The following is a 23,177-nucleotide window of genomic DNA, read 5'->3' as shown; positions in this document are numbered from 1 at the left end:
ACATACAAACGTACATACATTGGTACCTACGCTCCCACATACATACACAAATACATTACATACCTACATACTCCAAGTCTGTCCATCCACGCGCACATTCACGGTACAAACATACATATACTGTACATATACATGCACTGTACAAACAAACATACATATACTGTACATATACATTCACTGTACAAACGAACATACATATACTGTACATATACATTCACTGTACAAACAAACATACATATACTGTACATATACATGCACTGTACACACAAACATACATATACTGTACATATACATTCACTGTACAAACAAACATACATATACTGTACATATACATTTACTGTACAAACAAACATACATATACAAGTACATATACATACATACACTCATGCACATAATCATGTTTCATCAAACATATATCAACGTTGTTACCCTAGGGTAAACTGGGTAACACAAGGCATATTGACAGAGCTTAAACCATTATTACTATAACAATCTACAAGATTAAATAAATGGGTTGTACTTGTATAGCGCTTTTCTACCTTCAAGGTACTCAAAGCGCTTTGACACTACTTCCACATTTACCCATTCACACACACATTCACACACTGATGGAGGGAGCTGCCATGCAAGGCGCCAACCAGCACCCATCAGGAGCAAGGGTGAAGTGTCTTGCTCAGGACACAACGGACGTGACGAGGTTGGTTCTAGGTGGGATTTGAACCAGTGACCCTTGGTTTGCGCACGGCCACTCTTCCACTGCGCCACGCCGTCCCTATTAATATAGGTTACCTCTCTCTCTTCCCTTTCATCTTTCGGTATTCCTTTTTTTTAATTTCATTTATTTATTTTTTTAAATTATCTTTCTAGCTATCATTATATATACGTATTGTTGCATTTGAACAACTGTATTGTTGATAATAGAGGTAAACTATTGGTTTTGTTCATGATCAATAGCGCTTTTTCTATTGGTATTTGTATTGCTCCAGTTTTAGTGTAAAAATGCTCATTGTCATTACTATATTATTATTTATTTCACTAACTGCTTATTTGCTATCACTTTTACGATCATATTTGTACATATTGTATGTGCTGGTGTTGTTCTATTGTTGTTGTTGTTATTGTTGTATTTGCTGTTGTTGTTTTTGTCTCTCTGTTTTATCCCCCTCTTACCCCCACAATTTCCCCCTCTGTCTTCCTTTTTTTCTCTTTCTATCCCCTCCTGCTCCGCCCCGGCTGCACCAAATGATAATATAAATACATTTAATAAATTCAAATTCAAATAAGGCATCAAGAGAAGTATCCTACACTTCTCTTTTGTAAAGTAAATCTGAACAGCCGATATGGGCATCTACATCCACTATAAGATTTGCCTGAGAAGCTGGACAGGACAAAAAAAAAAAAAAAAGCCAGAAGAATATATACCGTATTTTCTGGACCATAGGGCAGATTACAAATCGCACTGCCGATGGGCGGGTCTATTCAGCTCTTTTTTCATACATAATGCGCACCAGATTATAAGGCACATTAAAGGGGTCAAAATGTGATGTTTATTCCAAATTAAAAACATTTCCTTGTGGTCTACATAACATGTAATGGTGGTTCCTTAGTCAAAATGTTGCATAGATTATGGTTTACAGACCATCTCTAAGTCTCTTTCTGGCAGTCGCTTCAGAATGCGCCGTTTTGTGGGCGGTCTAATTTACGTGGCTCACCTTCGACAGATGGAGCTAACTGTTTTAAAGACATTCAGACTTTACTTGAATCAACAATGGAGCAGCATCTCCACATCCGTGGCTCACTAGTGCAATAACAACGCCGGAAATGTATCCCGTGAAAAACTGTCCGACCGGAACTCTCTAATAACTAAAATTATGTGGGTGAATAATGTAAACTCACCACGTCGGTATGTTTTGGCGCCTGCACAGCGAGATATAAATTACAACTTTACACTACTTTACATCAGAAATGGCAACACAAAGGATAAATGTCCCATAACAAGCAGATAGTGAATAGGAAGATGCTTATCGACTACGGCATTAACACGGACTACAGCGGCGGACGTGCGCAAATTTTCAGAACATATACAGATCTCAAATACACATCAGCAGGTAACAGAAGGTAATAAAAGTTGGTTTTGCATAATATTGTGAAGCAAAACGCTATAAAATATGTCTGCTAATGGGTGCCATTTTGCGGTCCTTATACACACACACCATAGTAATACTTGAATCTCTGACTACGGTACCCGTAATGGACTGACAAGCCATCAAGCAGTGCGGCTTCAAAACATTAAAACATTTTGACGGATTTTTGAGTGCCGTTTGTAATGTTCTTTATTTTCAATGTAACATTTAAAGCTTTGGTGTTGTTTACTGGTGTCATATTGCAGTCCACACATATCTCTTATGTGTTAACACCATCTACTGGTCACACTTACATAATTGCCAACCTTGAGACGTCCGAATGCCGGAAAAGGAGGAAGGGGGGTGTATTTTGTAGCGTCCCTGAAGAGTTAGTGCTGCAAGGGATTCTGAGTATTTGTTCTGTTGTGTTACGGTGCGGATGTTCTTCCAACATGTGTTTGTCATTCTTGTTTGGTGTGGGTTCACAGTGTGGCGCATATTTGTAACAGTGTTAAAGTTGTTTATACGGCCACCCTCAGTGTGGCTTGTATGGCTGTTGACCAAGTATGCCTTGCATTCACTTGTGTGTGTGTGTGAAAAGCCGTAAATGTTCTGTGACTGCACTGCCACGCTGTTTGTATGGGGGAAAAGCGGACGTGACAACAGGCTGTCCTCACTCAGGTTCGCATGTTTAGGGGTGAAAGTTTGAGGTGAAAAAAGGACGCTGAAGGCAGTGCCTTTAAGACACGCCCCCAATATTTTTGTCTGGGTAGAAATCGAGAGAAATTCGGGAGAATGGTTGCCCCGGGAGATTTTCGGGAGGGGCACTGAGATTCGGGAGCCCAGGGAAATCGGAAGGGTTGGCAATTATACACTCTTATCATTACACCATGTACCAAATAAAATTGCTTCGAGGTCGGTAAGCACAACCAGAACTATTCCGTACTTTTGGCGCACCGGGTTATAAGGCGCACTGTCAATTTTTGAGAAAATGAAAGGATTTTAAGTGCGCCTTACAGTCAGAAAAATACGGTAATGTTTCTTCTGCCAAGAAAGTGCATTTATTTTGTTAATTTGTTTGAAATAAAACTTTGTAAAAATATGTGTTGTGTGTATAACTTCTTTCTGAGCTTGTTACACAACTGTGGTATGACATTTTCATATTGTTACAACCCTACTCACAACAATGTCAGGTACTAGAAGTCAAGATGAGTGTCAAAAGACAAAAAATGTATGGAAAATTGTGTGTTTTAGCCAAGATGGGAAAGGGAAATACCTGTTTATTGGCTTTATAAACAAGCCAATGCGTTTGTTGTGTTTGGAGACATAATCAACAATTAAAGACTTACACTTTACTTATACTGCAACACAAATCTGAAAGTAGTATTGATTTCAGTTAAAGTTGCTGTTTGTCATTGGTAGATGGCTGACTCGAGGGCTCTTGCGTTTAAACGAGCTGCAATCCCACTTTCGTCATGCGAGCCACACCCCACTAATACAGACACACACAACAAAATAACACATGTTACACAAGCAGTGTTTGGTAAAGCCCGTGATTGTACTCAGTAGATCATGGGTGTCAAACTCTGGCCCGCCGTGTAATTTCATTTGGCCCTTGAGGCAATATCAAATTAACATTAGAGCTGGCCCGCCGCTGAAACATCGCATTCACCGCTAATACTCTTACTTGCCAACCCGGAAGACTCCCAAAGTACAGTGCCCCTCCCAAATTTCATACCGGACAACAATATTGGGGGTGGGCCTTAAAGGCATTGCCTTTGGCGTTCTCTACAACCTGTCGCCACGTCCACTTTTCCTCCAAACAAACAGCGTCACATAATATATGCGGCTTATACACTCACTCAAGTGAATGCAATGCATACTTGGTCAACAGCCATACAGGTCACACTGAGGGTGGCCGTATAAACAACTTTAACATTGTTACAAATATGCGCCACACTGTGAACCCACACCAAACAAGAATGACACATTATGGGAGAACACCCGCACTGTAACACAACATAAACACAACAGAACAAATAACAAAAACCCCTTGCAGCACTAACTCTTCCGGGATGCTACAATATACACCCCCCGCTATCACGAAACCCCGTCCACCTCAACCCCGCCGCCGACAAGCGGCATTCAATTTATATTTAAAGTTTGATATGCCATTGATATTTTTTGATTATTATTATTATTTGAAACTCGATTGTGCATGTCAGTATAAAGTTATATAAGCCTTGCTTGTTCAATATTTATTGCAAAACTTGCTTGGGTCCCTATTAAAAGGTTAATTTGTTCAACCTCGGCCCGCGGCTTTGTTCGGTTTTAAATTTTGGCCCACTCTGTATTTGAGTTTGATACCCCTGCACTAGATCAACAGGAAATAACCACCACACTATCAGGGATGTTCCGATCAGGGTTTTATGCTCGACTTTTGTGATTGGCACTGAATGGCATTCATCACAACCTCCAGAATTTCCCAGGCTGTTTGGGGGGGAATTTTTGCAGCCTGAAATGCTTGAATTCGTAGGGGTAAAAGTTGCAATGTTTTGAGTCTTATTTTTTTTCAACAACAATGAATGTGTTATTTAATGATTTGTTATCAATGTTTTCAGTGATCCTTGTAACCTTAACCTCAATGAGCACAGAAAAAACAAACACTGTACTGATGTTTTATGTGTTTTATATCACACAGGCTTAAAAGTAGACAATAAAAAAGTTCAAAGTACCACACACACTAGGTGTGGGGAAATTATTCTCTGCATTTGACTAATCACCCTTGATCACCACCTGGGAGGTGAGGGGAGCAGTGAGCAGCAGCAGTGGCCGCGCTCGGGAATCATTTTTAGTGATTTAACCCCCAATTCTAAAATGGGTCCCATTTTTAAAGTCTTTGAACTCACAACCTACCAATCTCAGGGCGGACACTCTAAAACAGGGGTCACCAACGTGGTGCCCGCGGGCACCAGGTCGCCCGTAAGGACCAGATGAATCGCCCGCTGGCCTGTTCTAAAAATAGCTCAAATAGCAGCACTTACCAGTGAGCAGCCTCTATTTTTTTTAATTTTATTTATTTACTAGCAAGCTGGTCTCGCTTTGCTCATCATTTTTAATTCTAAGAGAGACAAAACTCAAATAGAATGTGAAAATCCAAGAAAATATTTTAAAGACACTGTCTTCACTTGTTTAACTAAATTCTTTTTTTTTTTTTTTTTTTTACTTTGCTTCTTATAACTTTCAGAAGGACAATTTTAGAGAAAAAAATATGACCTTAAAATAATTTTAGGATTTTCAAACACATATACTTTTTTACCTTTTAAATTCCTTCCTCTTTTTTCCTGACAATTTAAATCAATGTTCAAGTATTTTTTTTATTTTTTTATTGTAAAGAATAATAAAAACATTTTAATTTAATTCTTCATTTTGGCTTCTGTTTTTTTGACGAAGAATATTTGTGAAATATTTCTTCAAACTTGTTATGATTAAAATAAAATAAAAAAATCTGGGAAATTTAAAAAGTTTGTAGAATCAAATTTAAAACTTATTTAAAAGTCTTTAGAATTTATTTTAAAAGTTTTGTTCTGGAAAATCTAGAAGAAAACATTATTTGTCCTTGTTAGAAATATAGCTTGGTCCAATTTGTTATATATTCTAACAAAGTGCAGATTGGATTTGAACTTATTTAAAACATGTCATCAAAAATATATATTTGTGAGAAATCATTAAGATGATCAGTGTTTCCACAAAGATAATATCATTTATTATTAAATAATAACATAGAGTTAAAGGTAAATTGAGCAAATTGGCTATTTTTTGCAATTTATTGAAGTGTGTATCAAGCTGGTAGCCCTTCGCATTAATCAGTACTCAAGAAGTAGCTCTTGGTTTCAAAAAGGTTGGTGACCCCTGCTCTAAACACTAGCTGCCAGTAAAAGTACATACTCAGGGTTCTTAAATATAAATATAATTATTGATAAACACCACCAAAAGCTTCTTTATTGTCCGCTGTCTGCTCTGTCATCCACGAGTTGCAGATATTCTCTAGGTATATATACTACAAAAGTGTTTATCCATCTTAAACATTTATTCATATTTCAACACATTCATCCCTGCATGTTTAGAGCATTTGTGAACTTTGGAGTGATTAGTACTCATTTTTGTTGGTTAATGAGAGAGGATGAAATATTATCATCACACTTCAACTTCTCTAACATGTAAATATTGCCTCTTTGCATTGCAAATGAAAATATGTTAATTATTTAATGTACCCTTGATAAATAGAGGTTAAATACATATATAAATACATGTAAACTAGGAAGTAAATGTCTATATACTACCCAGAAGGCTTAGTGCTGCAGCTAGTAACCAGATGTAGGTCTGAGCTACGTGGGAAAGATGACAATGTGCATGAATTTAGCATTGATTGGCCCTAACCGTTTTGTACGATTCGCCTTGTGAAAAAGGTGGAGTAACACATTGAGGAAGTGAAGATTTTGTAATGCAGCTTTTTTGCACATTGTTAGAGGAGGAGAATGAGAAGGAGTGAATAATTTACAAGTATGAACCAAGAGGGAGGAGACCACTGAATGAACCAAGATGGAGACAGGCTTAGAGGGAGAGGGTGAATGTGTTTTTGGAACATCTGTGATATATAGCTTCAGTAGGGAAGACCGCATGCGAGAGCTGCAGGGAGAAGGATGGAACCAAGAGACACACACACACAAAAATATATTTACCTGAACAGAAACATGTAAAGTACAACTTTCAAATATTGATAAGACTAATAATGTGACGAAACTGTTTAAAATAACCAGGGGTGTCCCATGCCGATATTGAAAAAAACTATTAGATTATATCAGCTTGCATCTGAAATCTCCGATACAAGCAGTCCTACAGCGTGTTTACTTGTGCAAAGCTGGACAACCAGTTAAAGGCCTCATGAAATGAGATTTTCTTATTTAAACGGGGATAGCAGGTCCATGCTATGTGTCATACTTGATCATTTCGCAATATTGCCATATTTTTGCTGAAAGGATTTAGTAGAGAACATCCACGATAAAGTTCGCAACTTTCGGTGCTAAGAGAAAAGCCCTGCCTCTACCGGAAGTCACAGATGATGACGTCACACGTGTGGGGTCTTCTCACATATTCCCATTGAGTTTAATGGGAGCCTCCAACAAAAAGGGCTATTCGGACCGAGAAAACGACAATTTCCCCATTAATTTGAGCGAGGATGAAAGATTTGTGTTTGAGGACTAGAAAATAAATAAAATAAAAATAAAAAAGTTAAATAAAAAAAAAAAAACGCAATTGCATTGGGACAGATTCCGATGTTTTTAGAGACATTTACTAGGTTAATTCTGGGAAATCCCTTATATTTCTATTGTGTTGCTAGTGTTTTAGTGAGTTTAATAGTACCTGATAGTCGGAAGGGTGTCTCCACGGGTGTGTTGACGCGCATTGTCTTAGGGGAGCTATGGACGGCACAAGCTCAGCTATTCTCCGATAAGAACTGACTTTTTACGACATTTTTCTGACCGAAACCTGCTGGTTGACATTCGGTAGGGATCCATGTTCTCTTGACCGCACTCTGATCCATAGGAAAGTTTCACCTCCAGGAATTTTAAACAAGTAATCACCGTGTGTTTGTGTGGCTAAAGGCTAAAGCTTCCCAACCCCATCTTTCTACTGTGACCTCTCCAATATTAATTCAACAAATTGCAAAAGATTCAGCAAAACAGATGTCCAAAATACTGTGTAATTATGCCGTTAAAGCAGACGACTTATAGCTGTGTGTGTGTGCAGCGCTCATATTTCCTAAAAGTCCGTGACGTCTTGCATCATTACACAACGTTTTCAACAAGAAACTCCCGGGAAATTTAAAATTGCAATTTAGTAAACTAAAAAGGCCGTATTGACGTGTGTTGCAATGTTAATATTTCATCATTGATATATAAACTATCAGACTGCGTGGTGGGTAGTAGTGGGTTTCAGTAGGCCTTTAACATCTAAATTTCCTTCAATAAGCACTTACTCTTGGTCTTTTCCTGTATTTTAGTCAAGTCATTTACAGAAGGTAAACATGGTAGATTATAGACTTGCCACTACACAACAGCTAACTAAGCACACAAGCTTGACGATAAGTGTCATTAATTGAACAATATTGTAGTGTAAAACAGCACATTTGTCAATATAAACAATTAAAGTATATTTTGGAGTAAAAGTCGCTCCGGAATATAAGTCGCACTTGCCGAAAATGCACAATAAAGAAGGAAATAAAACATACAGTATATAATTCGCACTGGAGTATAAGTCACATTTTTTGGGGAAATTTATTTGATAAAATCCAACACCAATAATAGACATTTGAAAGGCAATTTAAAATAAATAAAGAATAGTGAACAACAGGCTGAATAAGTGTACGTTATATGAGGCATAAATAACCAACTGAGAAGGTGCCTGGTATGTTAACATAACATATTATGGTTAGAGTCATTCAAATAACTATAACATATTGAACATGCTATACCTTTACCAAACAATTTGTCACTCCTAACCGCTAAATCCATTGAAATTTTATACGTGTAGTCTCTTACGTGAATGAGCTAAATAATATTATTTGATATTTAACGGTAATGTGTTAATAATTTCACACAAGTCGCTCCTGAGTATAAGTCGCAACCCTATGAAAAAAACTGTGACTTATCCATCCATCCATCCATTTCCTACCGCTTGTCCCTTTTGGGGTGCTGGCGCCTATCTCAGCTAAAATCGGGCGGAAGGCGGGGTACACCCTGGACAAGTCACCACCTCATCGCAGGGCCAACACAGATAGACGGACAACATTCACACTCACATTCACACACTAGGGCCAATTTAGTGTTGCCAATCAACCTATCCCCAGGTGCATGTCTTTGGAAGTGGGAGGAAGCCGGAGTACCCGGAGGGAACCCACGCATTCACGGGGAGAACATGCAAACTCCACACAGAAAGATCCCTAGCCTGGATTTGAACCCAGGACTGCAGGAACTTCGTATTGTGAGGCAGACGCACTAACCCCTCTGCAACCTTAAAATCCGAAAAATACTGTATTAAATAATTATTAGAGATGTCCGATTATATCTGCAGACCAATATTTTCGGCAGATAAATGCTTTAAAATATAATATCAAAAATTATCGGTATCAGTTTCAAAAATATTTTTAAAACGCCGCTGTATGGAGCGGTACATATCCGGTAAAACATGGACGTAGGGATAAGTATAGAGCAGTTGCGTCTCCCAGTCAGCAGGCCCTTCCCTTTCTCCTCTCCCACACAATCAATCAATCAATCAATCAATGTTTATTTATATAGCCCTAAATCACAAATGTCTCAAAGGACTGTACAAACCACTACGACTACGACATCCTCGGAAGAACCCACATAAGGGCAAGGAAAACTCACACCCAGTGGGACGCCAGTGACAATGATGACTATGAGAACCTTGGAGAGGACCTCATATGTGGGCAACACACAACACAGGAGTTGACGACTGCAGCATGAGAGGTTTACTGGCGACGCTTGATGACCTCATTAAACCGCCGCGAGCGGAGCATAACAACAACAACAACAGTGTGTTGTTGCCAGTGCTGTAGCTGTGGCTAACAAGAGAGCTTGCTCGGTGACTGACTAACCATGTCTATGGTTTGGGATTATTTTAAAGTCTCTCTGACGGATAAAAAACTGGCAATTTGAATTGACTGCAAAAAGTTCGTTATGCGAGGAGGAACCAAGACATCTTCCTTTAATATGAGCAATTTGATCCCCCACCTCTTCAAGAATCATAAGGAGATAAACGATCAATACAAGCGGAAGGTGGATGAAAAGCAAACACCGGAAAAAAGTAGTACCAAACAGTTGTCGCTTAAAGACTCCACCGAGAAAAAACAAAAATACAAAAAACAACAACACCCAAGGCGAAAACCCACGTTGTGGTCAGGGACAACGCACGCAGTACGGCAAAAGCTATGGTGGAGTTTGATGTGACTAGACTGCCCTGCATGGCGCACACTTTGCAACTTGCAGTGAACAGAGGTGCCCTGTCTCAACGCAGCATTTCAGAAGTTCTGGCTGACTGGTAGGTCACTTCAAGCACTCACCACTAGCTTGCAGCACATTTTTGTTACTCATACAAATACGTTAGAGCAGGGCAGATTGAGCCCAGTTTACAAACCCCGTTTCCATATGAGTTGGGAACTTGTGTTGGATGTAAAAATAAACGGACTACAATGATTTGCAAATCCTTTTCAACCAATATTCAATTGAATGCACTACAAAGACAAGATATTTGATGTTCAAATTCATAAACTTTATTTAATTTTTTTGCAAATAATAATTAACTAAAATTTCATGGCTGCAACACGTGCCAAAGTAAATGGGAGAGGGCATGCTACATCACCTTTTTTTTTTTAGCAACATTTAATAAACGTTTGGGAACTGAGGAAACTAATTGTTGAAGCTCTGAAAGTGGAATTCTGTCCCATTCTTGTTTTGTGTAGAGCTTCAGTCGTTCAACAGTCCAGGGTCTCCGCTGTCATATTTTATGCTTCATAATCTGCCACACATTTGATGGGAGACAGGTCTGGACTTCAGGCGGGCCCGGAAAGTACCCGCACTCTTTTTTTTACGAAGCCACGCTGTTGTAACACGTGCTGAATGTGGCTTAACATTGTCTTGCTGAAATAAGCAGGGGTGTCCATAAAAAAGACGGCGCTTAGATGGCAGCATATGTTGTTCCAAAACCTGTATGGACCTTTCAGCATTAATGGTGCTTTCACAGATGTGTAAGTTATCCATGCCTTGGGCACTAATGCACCCCATACCATCACAGATGCTGGCTTTTGAACTTTGCTTTGGTCCTGATGACACGATGTGGAATATTTCAAAAAACATTTTGAAATGTGGACTCGTCAGAACACAGAACACTTTTCCACTTTGCATCAGTCCATCTTAGATGATCTCGGGCCCAGAGAAACCGGCGGCGTTTCTGGATGTTGTTGATAAATGGCTTTCGCTTTGCAAAGTAGAGCTTTAACTTGTACTTACAGATGTAGCAATCAACTGTATTTAGTGACAGTAATTTTCTGAAGTGTTCTGAGCCCATGAGGTGATATCCTTTAGAGATTGATGTCGCTTTTTGATACAGTGCCGTCTGAGCGATCGAAGGTCATGGTCATTCAATGCTGGTTTCTGGCCATGCCGCCTTACGTGGAATGATTTCTCCAGATTCTCTTAACCGTTTGATGATATTATGGACCGTAGATGTTGAAATCCCTAAAATTCTTGCAATTGCACTTTGAGAAACGTTGTTCTTAAACTGTTTGACTATTTGCTCACGCAGTTGTGGACAAAGGGGTGTACCTCGCCCCATACTTTCTTGTGAAAGACTGAGCATTTTTTAGGAAGCTGTTTTTATACCCAATCATGGCACCCACCTGTTCCCAATTAGCCTGCACACCTGTGGGATGTTCCAAATAAGTGTTTGATGAGCATTCCTTAACTTTATCAGTATTTATTGCCACCTTTCCCAACTTATTTGTCACATGATGTGGCATCAAATTCTAAAGTTAATGATTATTTGCAACAAAAAAAAGTCTATCAGTTTGAACATCAAATATGTTGTCTTTGTAGCATATTCAACTGAATTTGGGTTGAAAATGATTTGCAAATCATTGTATTCCGTTTATATTTACATCTAACACAATTTCCCAACTCACATGGAAACGGGGTTTTATAATGTCCTGTTATAAAGTATACCAGGCAGTCTTGCAGTAAAGGAGGACTATGTTATTGTTTACTTTATTACTCTAGCACACTCTGGACTGAAGCTGTGTGCCTTCATTGTTTTTGTAGCTGTTGTTTTGAGGCATGTTTACAAAAAATAATAAATAATGCACTTTGTGAAAGTCAAAGAATAGTATTTCCCATAGTTGTAGTGGGTATCAGGATTATCTCAGGGAGAGCATGTCCCAAATTCCAAGCTGCTGTTTTGAGGCATGTTAAAAAAAACAATGCACTTTGTGACTTCAATAATAAATATGGCCATGTTGGCTCTTTTTTCATTAACTTGAGTTGATTTATTTAGGAAAACCTTGTTACATTGTTTAATGCATCACAACAAAATTAGGCATAATTATGTGTATATATATATCGGTATCAGTTGATATCGGAATCGGTAATTAAGAGTTGGACAATATCTGAATATCGGATATGGGCAAAAAAGCCATTATCGGATATCTCTAGTAATTATAGTTACATATTACTCACACATACAAAGTCTCCAAGGTAGAAGTGTATTAGAAAGTATCCAGTAACAAACCTGTGATTAACTTTACGAAATATCATAGCCTAAAATCAATACCCACTTAACTTCAATTAAAAGGGGAACTGCAATTTTTGGGGAATTTTGCCAATCATTTACAATCGGCAGCACGGTGGTAGAGGGGTTAGTGTTTCTGCCTCACAATACGAAGGTCCTGAGTAGTCTGGGGTTCAAACCCGGGCCTACTTTGTCTTGTTATATTCTTATTTTACTGTTATATTTTTATTCCCATTGTTGCTTTTTATTTGTTATTCTTATCGTAATATTTCTCTATTTTGTTTCCATTTAAACCCCCATTATTTACTTTTTACTTTTATTTAAATTGATCTCAACTCTGTACACTGCTGCTGGAACTTTAATTTTCCTGACGGAACTCTCCTGAAGGAATCAATAAAGTACTAGCCATCTATCCATCTATCTATCTATCTATCTATATCGAGCCATGCCCAGTTGCACTTGTTTCTCACACCCTTATCGATATCTTTCCCTAATGAAGCTTAACCATGTATGAAACTGTTTTGTCAATAAAGAAACGTGTTTATTGAGAGCTACTGTGTTTTCTTTCCAGATTAGTAGCCGATAAACACAACCAATATAAACAGAATACGAGTACAGAAACGCTCACAATAATTGAGGATCAGGGACTAGATATTGTCGGCAAACGACGCGTGCAGACGCCTATAACGGGCAATGTCATTGGTTGGTGTTGTCAGCTGATAGTAGAGCTAGCCAATCTGGTGCCTTCACACGTTGGCATTATATTTTTCGCGGGAATTCTCTGCCTTGTACTGATAACTAGGTCAACGCAGAGACAAAAACCATGAGTACCTAACCCCCCCTATAATTTTCTCCCCGGATTTAAACGATTCAGAGAAATGACCCTGGCGGGGCCAAAATCGGCGGAATTCCGCGGATCCGCGGGAAATTCCCATCCCTCAATATGCTAGTAGTCGGCATCCTAATGACAGCAGACACTGTACAGTAAGTGATGTTTTATTATGTTTGTTGGTTCTCATGAAGTCTGAAGAAAAACAAAGTAAACGTTGTGATGCGTTTTTTTAAATATGCAAAAATGTATATGATCAAAATACGTAAATATTAAATGTTATTAGAAATGGGCCTTTAGTACATTACATAAATAGTTATGCATTAAAAAAAGAAGACATTTGTGTTTTTGTCTTAAATAAGTATTGTGAACGATAGGCAAAATTCCAAAAAAGTACAGTTCCCCCAAACTTAGTCAGCGTAAATTCATTCCAGATTGTTTTTCATACCTGCCATTGTTCTCTGACTAATTTCACTTGATAAAAAACCTTTTGTAAAATTCCACACAGCAAAAAAATGAACCTATGTCGCATTAGTGCAGATATCGTATTGTGTCGATATTGTTACTCAAGGCTGCAATATTGGTATACTATCGGAAATGAAACTGTTGTATTGGGACACCCCTAATATTAATATAGAGGACGTATGATGACCAGAGTGAAGTGATTGCCAAAATTATCATATTTTTATGCAAGGTACATTTTAATTTTAACAAATACATCTGAGTGCATCGATGAAACTCAATCTCAATGTATTCAGCTTGCATCTATGATGACCCAGCATGGTTTTAAGAGGACTGTGTTTGGCAGGTATGATGAAGAGCACAGATGGTGGTAAATGTGTGAATATGTGTGTTTGTGTGTGTGTGTGTGTGTGTGTGTGTGCATACCTCTGAGTTCCATTTTGGGTTGACTGTGTTGCAGACGACGCCAGAGCGCTTCTCCTGACCATGGTGTGGCAACAATGGGAAGATGCTATGCTTTCCAGGCTGGATGGAAAGCTTGAGGTACGGGTCTGGATTGAAGAACATCCCCTTTTTCAAACCAACTGCTTGGAGGTCTGCAGTGTATGATAGAAGGTAGCATGGATTAATGCAATGTTTGGGACGACTGAACATGGGGAAAGTCATGAATCTGACCAAAAAAATAACTGGCAATAGAAGGTTGGGGACTACTGCAATGTGGCTCAAAGATCCTCAATTTTTCTTCAGATATATCCAGGTTTACATATTTCATTGAGAAGGGGAAGTGTTACCAACTCTGTTTTCTTAGCACTATCGCTTGTCATGACTTCTGCTAGTCAAAGGCTGGCCTGCACGCTTGTGGAGATGCCCTACATGTCTGGATCACCGCCCCTGTGGCGAGTACTTATCCTTTTGTGACCGCTTGTAAGTGATTACCTAATAAATGCACTTACTGTCATTTACTTTTAATGGATACCACTAAGAACACTCAAATCTGTAGCTTCCATCCTAAAAAACAGGTGGAACGACAATACATAACATAACCTGGGATGAGGTTATTGTACCATAGAATGTACTGGTGCACGGTGACCTTGTCTTGGCATTATGAAACAGCTTAGTTCATTTATTATTGTCCAAAACACTACATTGGCCTTACAAGATTTTAGAGAAAAAAGCATTGATCATGAAGGGGCTTGTGTGGGAGATAAGGTTAAGAAAACATATGTCAATGCTGCGTTTTGGGACATTATATACAGTGGGGCAAAAAAGTATTCAGTCAGCCAGCGATTGTGCAAGTTCTCCCACTTAAAATGATGAAATAGGTCTGTAATTTTCATCATAGGTACACTTCAATTGTGAGAGACAGAATGTGAAAAACAAATCCAGGAATTCACATTGTAGGAATTTTAAAGAATTTATTTGTAAATTATGGTGGAAAATAAGTATTTGGTCAGCCATTCAAAGCTCTCACTGATGGAAGGAGGTTTTGGCTCAAAATCTCACGATATATGGCCCCATTCATTCTTTCCTTAACACGGATCAATCGTCCTGTCTCCTTAGCAGAAAAACAACCCCAAAGCATGATACATGCTTCACAGTAGGTATGGTGCTTTTGGGATGCAACTCAGTATTCTTCTTCCTCCAAACACGACGAGTTGAGTTTATGCCAAAAAGTTCTATTTTGGTTTCATCTGACCACATGACATTCTCCCAATCCTCTGCTGTATCATCCATGTATCCATTTTGGTATAAACTCAACTCGTCGTGTTTGGAGGAAGAAGAATACTGAGTTGCATCCCAAGAACACCACACCTACTGTGAAGCATGGGGGTGGAAACATCATGCTTTGGGGCTGTTTTTCTGCTAAGGGGACAGGACGATTTATCCGTGTTAAGGAAAGAATGAATGGGGCCATGTATCGTCAGATTTTGAGCCAAAACCTCCTTCCATCAGTGAGAGCTTTGAATGGTTGACCAAATACTTATTTTCCACCATAATTTATAAATAAATTATTTAAAAATCCTACAATGTGAATTCCTGGATTTTTTTTCACATTCTGTCTCTCACAGTTGAAGTGTACCTATGATGAAAATTACAGACCTCTGTCATCATTTTAAGTGGGATAACTTGCACAATTGGTGGCTGACTGAATACTTTTTTGCCCCACTGTAATTAGGGATGCCGATTATCACAGTCTATGTGTCTCAGCGTGTTTTTCGCTTCAAAAATATAGTAGCAGCCATTCAGAAGATCCCCTTCAAGCTGAAAGGTAAACAATTTTTCAGGTAGGAACTTGCAGCCCGGAAAAGGGCACCAACCAGCCAAGCTTCAGCCAAAGGCTTGAGTGACTCAGTCTGGAAGGCTAGAAACACACCTTGAAAACCAGTGACCTCAAATGATATACTGATGCGTCACGCTCAAGGTCCTAGTGGAGCCAATGTTTTGGAGAGCTACTAACTCAAAGTGACACACCATTCAGAGCATAACTAGTCCAAACTAGGCACTAAAGATGCGCGGTTTGCGGTCTCATCCGCGGAGTCCGTGGATAAACCGCGGGTCGGGCGGGTGACATGACGGAAAATTTGATTTTAAATAGATTCGGACGGGTGGCGGTTGAACCATTCGGAATTATTTGATATTCAGGGATCAGCAACCTTTAACAGTCATAGGGCCATATTGACCCGTATAACAAAGTAAAGAAACATCAGGATCTGCAAACATTCTCGCGAATATCTGCTGGTGATCCCCCAGTTAACAAGAATTAGGGCATGCTGTTAAGCCATTGCCTTTGACGCTTTCTACAACATGTATAAACTGCATGACAGTCCAGCAACATGTTGTATGTGGCTTCCGCAGACACTCTTACACGCCTGAGAGGCATACTGGGTGACACAGAGTACACTGATGGTTGTGATATAAACAATTTTAACACTCTTATTGATATGCGCCACGCTGTGAAGCCACACCAAATAAGAATGACAAACACATTTCGAAAGAACATCCTCACGGTAACACAACATAAACGCAACACAACAAATACCCAGAATCATTTGCATCCTTGAGTGTTCCTGACTATATTATACACCCCGCTAGCACCAAACTCCACCCCCCCACCCACCCTGCGTTGGTAATGTGGGCGGGGTTTGGTGCTAGCGGAGTGTATAATATAGTCAGGACTACTCATGGATGCAAGGGATCCTGGGTATTTGTTGTGTTAAAATTGTTTATATCACAACCATCAGTGTACTCTGTGTCACCCAGTATTGCCTTTCAATCTTGTGCGTGTGTCTGCGGAAGCTGCACACAACATGTTACTGGACTGGCAAACAGTTTGTACATGTTGTTGAAGGTGTCAAAGTCAATGACTTCATAGCAGGCCTCTAATCTCGTTATCTGAATAAGCACCAGCAAACAGTCGCAAAAATGATTGCGGCTCTCATTATCTTCTATTCTCTTTGAATCGGGTCAATATAGATCTATGAATGGTAAACGCTGCTGACCCCTGATATATAACAACGGGCGGGTGGCGGGCGGTTGCGGTGTTGATGAAATGTTGGTTCGGGTGGATGACGACTTTAGTGATGCGGTTGCGGATGATATAATTGCCAATCCGCACATCTCTACTGGCAGTATCCGCAGTGACTGGTTGCATGAAAACCCCACCTGTAGACTGTAATGTCATTGTCGGTAAGTGTGCAGCAACAGAATGGATTTGTCAAGACCCCTGCCCTGAGGAACTGATTACACAGTGTGCACAGTTTACAAATTGAAGAATTGCACTGATGATGGCATTCCTTTTAAGACACAGCAATGGATTTGTCAGTCCTAAAACACGAACTGACAAACTTTTAACTTCCAATTAAATGACTAATTAGGAGACGCAGATCAACCGCATTGATGATTTAAAGACCAAGTGTACTGATTTGGTTTTCAACGTGTCAATGGGATGTGCTACAGGTCAAAGGATGGTCCTGATAAGGCAGCGGTGTGTTATACACATTAAATTAAGTGCAAAGAGATAGACGATGATTTTCTCACCTGACAGGGAAAAGTTAATGAGTCTCCTTTTGCCAAGCCCTTGGTTGACCTCAGGACTAACCACTGGCTTTAAGACCTGCAGAAGCAAAAAAATTAGGATTACATTCTCACATTTGCACAATCATTCATTCATTTCAGACCGTTTATTATGTTCAGGGTCACGGGTGAACATGAGTTGATACCAACCGGTTTTGGCTGAGACGCGGGGTGCACCTTGGACTGGTCCCCAGTCAATCACAGGACACATATAAACAAACAACCAGTGATGTCTGACTTCAATGATTACCTCTCAAAATACCATCATTGATGTCACCACATCACCATTGCTGGAGAAATACTATACGAGAACACATTTAGGCACTACTGGGCAGTGTACAAAACGGGTTATTTTCTGGCGCATTTAAAAACTAATAAACCCGCATCAGCAATTAAAAAATATCTTATGTGGTACTGTCAAAATTAAAATTGCAAAAAACATTTTAAAAGTGAAAAAATAAAGAAATAAAATATCTGAATTTAAATTTCATCGACAGCTGAGCTAGATTTTGGGGTTGGCCGAAATGGTCTCACAAGATATAGTTTCTTTTAAAATATCCTTCTTGAAAATGGCCTTGCAAATATATGTGTTGTCTTGTTTAATCAGAAAAGATGCAGACGAGGCGTCATGGCTGACTTCTTAAAGTTTACTCCACAGCGTGCTCATCAAAAACATCCCGCTGCCGACATGTCTACATTAAACAACTTAAACGGGGCTACTGCACATGCTCTTCACTGCTGTAGTATGTTGGGTAATGGAGTTTTTATGTTACCTAGCTCATAACATCACAATATATATCTGCCTTAGGCCATCTAGAAGGCCTTACTGACAACAACGCGTGATCTGATTGGCTATGGCAACTGTCTGTCACTGTATGTCCCATTCGAATCCTTTGCATCCATGACACTTCCTGACTATTTTATACACCCTGCTAGCAGCAAACCACCGTGCGTCGGTAAGGTGGGCGGGGTTGGAGGTGCGGGGATGTAAAATCTATTCAGGTGTGTCACGGATACAAAGGATTCTGGGTATTTGTTGTGTTGCGTTTATTTTGTGTTACTGTGAGGATTTTCTCCCGAAATGTGTTTGTCATTCTTGTTTGGTGTGGCTTCGCAGCGTGGCGCATACTAGTAAGAGTGTTAAAATTGTTTATATCACAACCATTAGTGTACTCTGTATCACCCAGTATGCCTTTCAATCTTGTACGTGTGATTGCGGAAGCTGTATACAACATGTTGCTGGACTAATAATCGGTTTGTACATGTTGTTGAAGGTGTCAAAAGCAATGGCTTCACAGCACGCCCTTATTCTTGTCATCAGGATGAACACCATTGGATATTCGTGAGACTGATAGCGGCTCCCATTGTCTTCTTTACTCTGTGAAACGGATGTAAATTGCTCTTTGAGTGGTAAAGGTGGCCAACCTCTGATGTATACCAACGGGTGGGTGGCGGGCGGTTGCGGTTCTGATAAAATGTTGGTTCGGGTGGACGGCGGGTGGATGACGAATTTGGTGATGCGGTTGCGGATGATATAATTGACTATCCGCGCATCTTTAGCGAGTACACTCAAAGAAACAAGGAGGCTAAACATGTAAGCTAGCAAATACAAAATACATGAAAACCGAGTCGTCACTTGTGAACACAAACTGTATGTAACACAGACTAAGAGAAGAGAACGAGTAACTGAAACAGGCAGGTTAAATAGCGTCTCTAATGAAAAACCGGTGTGCAAACAAAGGCAGCTGAACGAATCGAGTCGCCACGGTGACAAACACAAACAAGGAAGTGCACAAACCAAGAATCGGAAGAGTCAAACAAGAAACAAGAAACACAACAGACTCAAAACCTAAAACCATACATGATCCGGGAGGCGGATCATAACAGGATGGATGGATTGTTCTTATCATTCCAGATATAGTACAGCACTTCTTAAATACAGTATAATGCAGACGCCCTATTTTAGTGGCGCATGGGTAGCAGTGAGTTCATGCTAGCTTCAATGCTGTTGTTGACACACCAAGCCGGCGGCTGCTTCTGCTTGATCTCGAACTTTTTAAAAATAAATTCTAGATTAAAATACATCAAACTACAAGTGTTCACAAAGTACACACAACAAGAATTATGATGAACATATTGAACCAATTTTTACCTTTTTTTTATTGAGACAAAGATTATTTGTGTATTTAATATTTGCATGCTTACTACGGTACACAGGGTTTCCCGCAGCGCTTTGTTGTTAAGGCGGTCGCCTTAACAACAAAGCGCTGCCTAAACTAAATTCTTACCAAGCTGCTTTGCTTTGTTATGCCTCTGCATCTGTCAGTATGTCTCTGCAGCACCCAGGATTGTCCCACCCACAGAACCATCTGATTGGTTACACGCAAAGCGGGAACAGCCAAACAGCAGTGCGTATTCAGAGTGCTTGTAGTCAGTGTTTCTTCGGTGGAGTTAGCAAAAAGGTAAGCATAAGGCAGCGGACTCTCCCCAAATTATAATAAACACTTTTAAGTCAACTACTAGTAACATCACTATGAGCCCGTTGACGTTCTAGAAACATAAGCGGCAGCTTAGCTCGCTCGCAGTCCTTGAGGTGAAGGCTAGTTAGCTTTTAGCGTAACGTTAGCTCACTGTGCGGTGTGTGTGTGCGTGCATGCGTTGGTGTGTCTGTCTGAGAAAAAGACAAGCATCATTGACCAATAGTTAACAACTAAGTTATTTCACTTTACCTTTTTCTGTGTTGATTGAGCTGTGTCGAAGCAGCAAAAATGGATATTATGTTAAAAAAGGAGTTTCCGTCTCTGATAGTTGATATAATAATGTAAGTGCATCATAAAGCCTACATGAACTCCATGGTGTTCAGGGATGAATAGTCTCTCCTGTTGCTTTTGTACTAGTTTTTCAGCTCTAGTTACATTAAACATTAGTAATGTAGCAGCCTAGTTTTAAATGGCAGGGTCCCTGATATCACATGTTGATAAAAAATATATCATTTACATAATAAAAATCAACTACAGGCTTCCCAAATGCTGTAATAAATCAAGCATGATAAATTGAACATATGCGCAGTGGAAGAGTGGCCGTGCGCAACCCGAGGGTCCCTGGTTCAATCCCCACCTAGTACTAACCTCATCACGTCCGTTGTGTCCTGAGCAAGACACTTCACCCTTGCTCCTGATGGGTGCTGGTTAGCGCCTTGCATGGCAGCTCCCTTCATCAGTGTGTGAATGTGTGTCCATCCCATCCATCCATTTTCTACCGCTTATTCCCTTTTGGGGTCACGGGGGCCGCTGGCGCCTATCTCAGCTACAATCGGGCGGAAGGCGGGGTACACCCTGGACAAGTCGCCCCTCATCGCAGGGCGTGAATGTGTGTGTGAATGGGTGAATGTGGAAGTAGTGTCAAAGCGCTTTGAGTACCTTGAAGGTAGAAAAGCGCTATACAAGTACAACCCATTTATCATTTTATGTCAGCATGTGGCCCCACTTTTAACTCTTTTTTTAAACGCTTATTGCAAACGCTTACTTTCAGTAAGTCATTAATTTGACTTTGTAAATGATTATTTTAGTACCTCAGATAACTAAGACGGTTTTGTTTTTAATTTACGGAAAAAATATCGAGATATATATCGTGTATAGCAAATGGAGGGGAAAACACAACCAAAAGTTGTAGGCTTTTTCACGCGACGCAGCCGGCCTACTTCACCACAGTCTGTAGTCTATTGCCCCAAGCTGTGGTGGCAGCGACGAGGTGGCGATGTGATGGTGACAGGCCGAGTTACACCAATCCTTAAACCCACCCACCCCCTTCCCCTGTCCCCTCCAGGAGGAGGGGACCTTAACATATTTCCTGGGGTAAACACTGGTATATGATTTATTTATTATTTATTTGTTCACACTTCTGTTACAAAGAACAAGGAAATTGGATAAAATTGCTATGGTATGAAAAGGGGTAGGATTAAATAAGCTCTGCTTCTTCCTACTTCTTTTCGGACGTGCTGTAATGAAACAACTGGAATTGTGTGATGCATTACGTTGTAAAAGTTGCTAGTTGCAACAACTTATTTTAACCCTTGGTGAGGATTATGATTAGTTCTTCATCCAAACAGGATTATGTGAGCATCCCGTCAATCGGCATCCCAGCTAGAGTAAAAATTGTACATTGTTTGTTTTATTATGTTTAGCACCTAGCATTGCTGCTGATGCTATAGTATTTTAATAAAGCGACATCAGTTCAGCACTTGGCTTCTAAAACATATTGCTCATCATCCTCCTGTTCAGGCTCAAAAATGTAAAGGTTCTGGATCCTGGATCACGTGACTCGCTTGTTTATTTTCTCTCAAAATGTCTCGGAATCTCCGTAAGATTGATACTATTTTGACTATTTTGGTATCATAACTACGATAAATATGATAACAGCTTCAATATAGAGGGAGCTTGTTTTTCCATTCTACCAGTACTTTAAAACATGAGAGAAATTTGATGTGACAGTGACTCAGACTTCCAAAAATTTCCTAAAATAGGTTATGCAAGCGACTGGAAACAAAAAAAATAAAACATGCAGCAGTGAAAACAAAAGGATTAGAGAAATGACAGCTGTTTGGAGCAATTCAGACTAATGAGATGCTAATCTGCCTTGGCAACTACAATACAGCCAGAGAGGAAAACGCCACAGCTCAATTATTCTTATCGGGGCGATAAAACAAATGTCAACATCACCCATCTGCACTGCTCTATACGATCAAGCGTGTTACAGAAGTGTCCCTTCAAAATGTCATGGGAAGAAAATGCTTCAGCATCCTGTATCTTTTTGAGGACAAAGGACTACTGTTATTGTTTTTATTAGCTCTTGTGTGTTCACTCCTGGATAAAGTGCGGTAGTGTAGTCTACAAATAATACTAACGTAAAATCTTTTGCAAGTTTAAAAATGTTTATAGATATTGAACACATTTGGTCCCAGTGTTGACTTCTGAAGTAAACCACAATAAATTTTCAAGGCCATGTGTGTACTCCTACGTTTACATATTGCTTCCTATTAAGTTGCTTTTTATCCAGTTCAAAACCAGCCCCTCAAGCCACACTGTTTTAATTGGTTAATTAAGATACTGTGATTAATTGTGTTGAATGTGTTTGTTTAGTCCAGTGGTGTCCAAAATGTTTTGCCCTGGGGGCCGCATTGGGATAAGAAAAATGTGGTTGAGGGCCGAAAGCTGACTGCATGTAAAGTCTTCTTTTGAATTTGTATTATACATATACATACATATATATACACACATATATACATACACACACATATACACATACATATATACATATACACATACATA

General features: G+C 39.6%; 1 protein-coding gene across 3 annotated transcripts in view; it reads right to left on the bottom strand.

Moving 5' to 3' along the window:
* The window catches only part of LOC133569667 (E3 ubiquitin-protein ligase HECW1), a 158,071-nt gene that overhangs the window by 92,321 nt on the left and 42,573 nt on the right, over nucleotides 1–23,177 (bottom strand). For all 3 annotated transcript variants that reach the window (XM_061922177.1, XM_061922176.1, XM_061922178.1), the window contains 2 exons: nucleotides 17,815–17,890; nucleotides 14,203–14,372 (listed from right to left, as the gene is read on the bottom strand). In XM_061922177.1, the coding sequence (XP_061778161.1) occupies nucleotides 14,203–14,372; nucleotides 17,815–17,890 (246 nt within the window). The remainder of the gene's footprint in view (nucleotides 1–14,202; nucleotides 14,373–17,814; nucleotides 17,891–23,177) is intronic.

This window comes from Nerophis ophidion, linkage group LG15 (genome assembly GCF_033978795.1).
Source record: "Nerophis ophidion isolate RoL-2023_Sa linkage group LG15, RoL_Noph_v1.0, whole genome shotgun sequence".
Lineage (NCBI taxonomy): Eukaryota > Metazoa > Chordata > Actinopteri > Syngnathiformes > Syngnathidae > Nerophis > Nerophis ophidion.
This window is presented reverse-complemented; position numbering and strand designations above follow the sequence as displayed.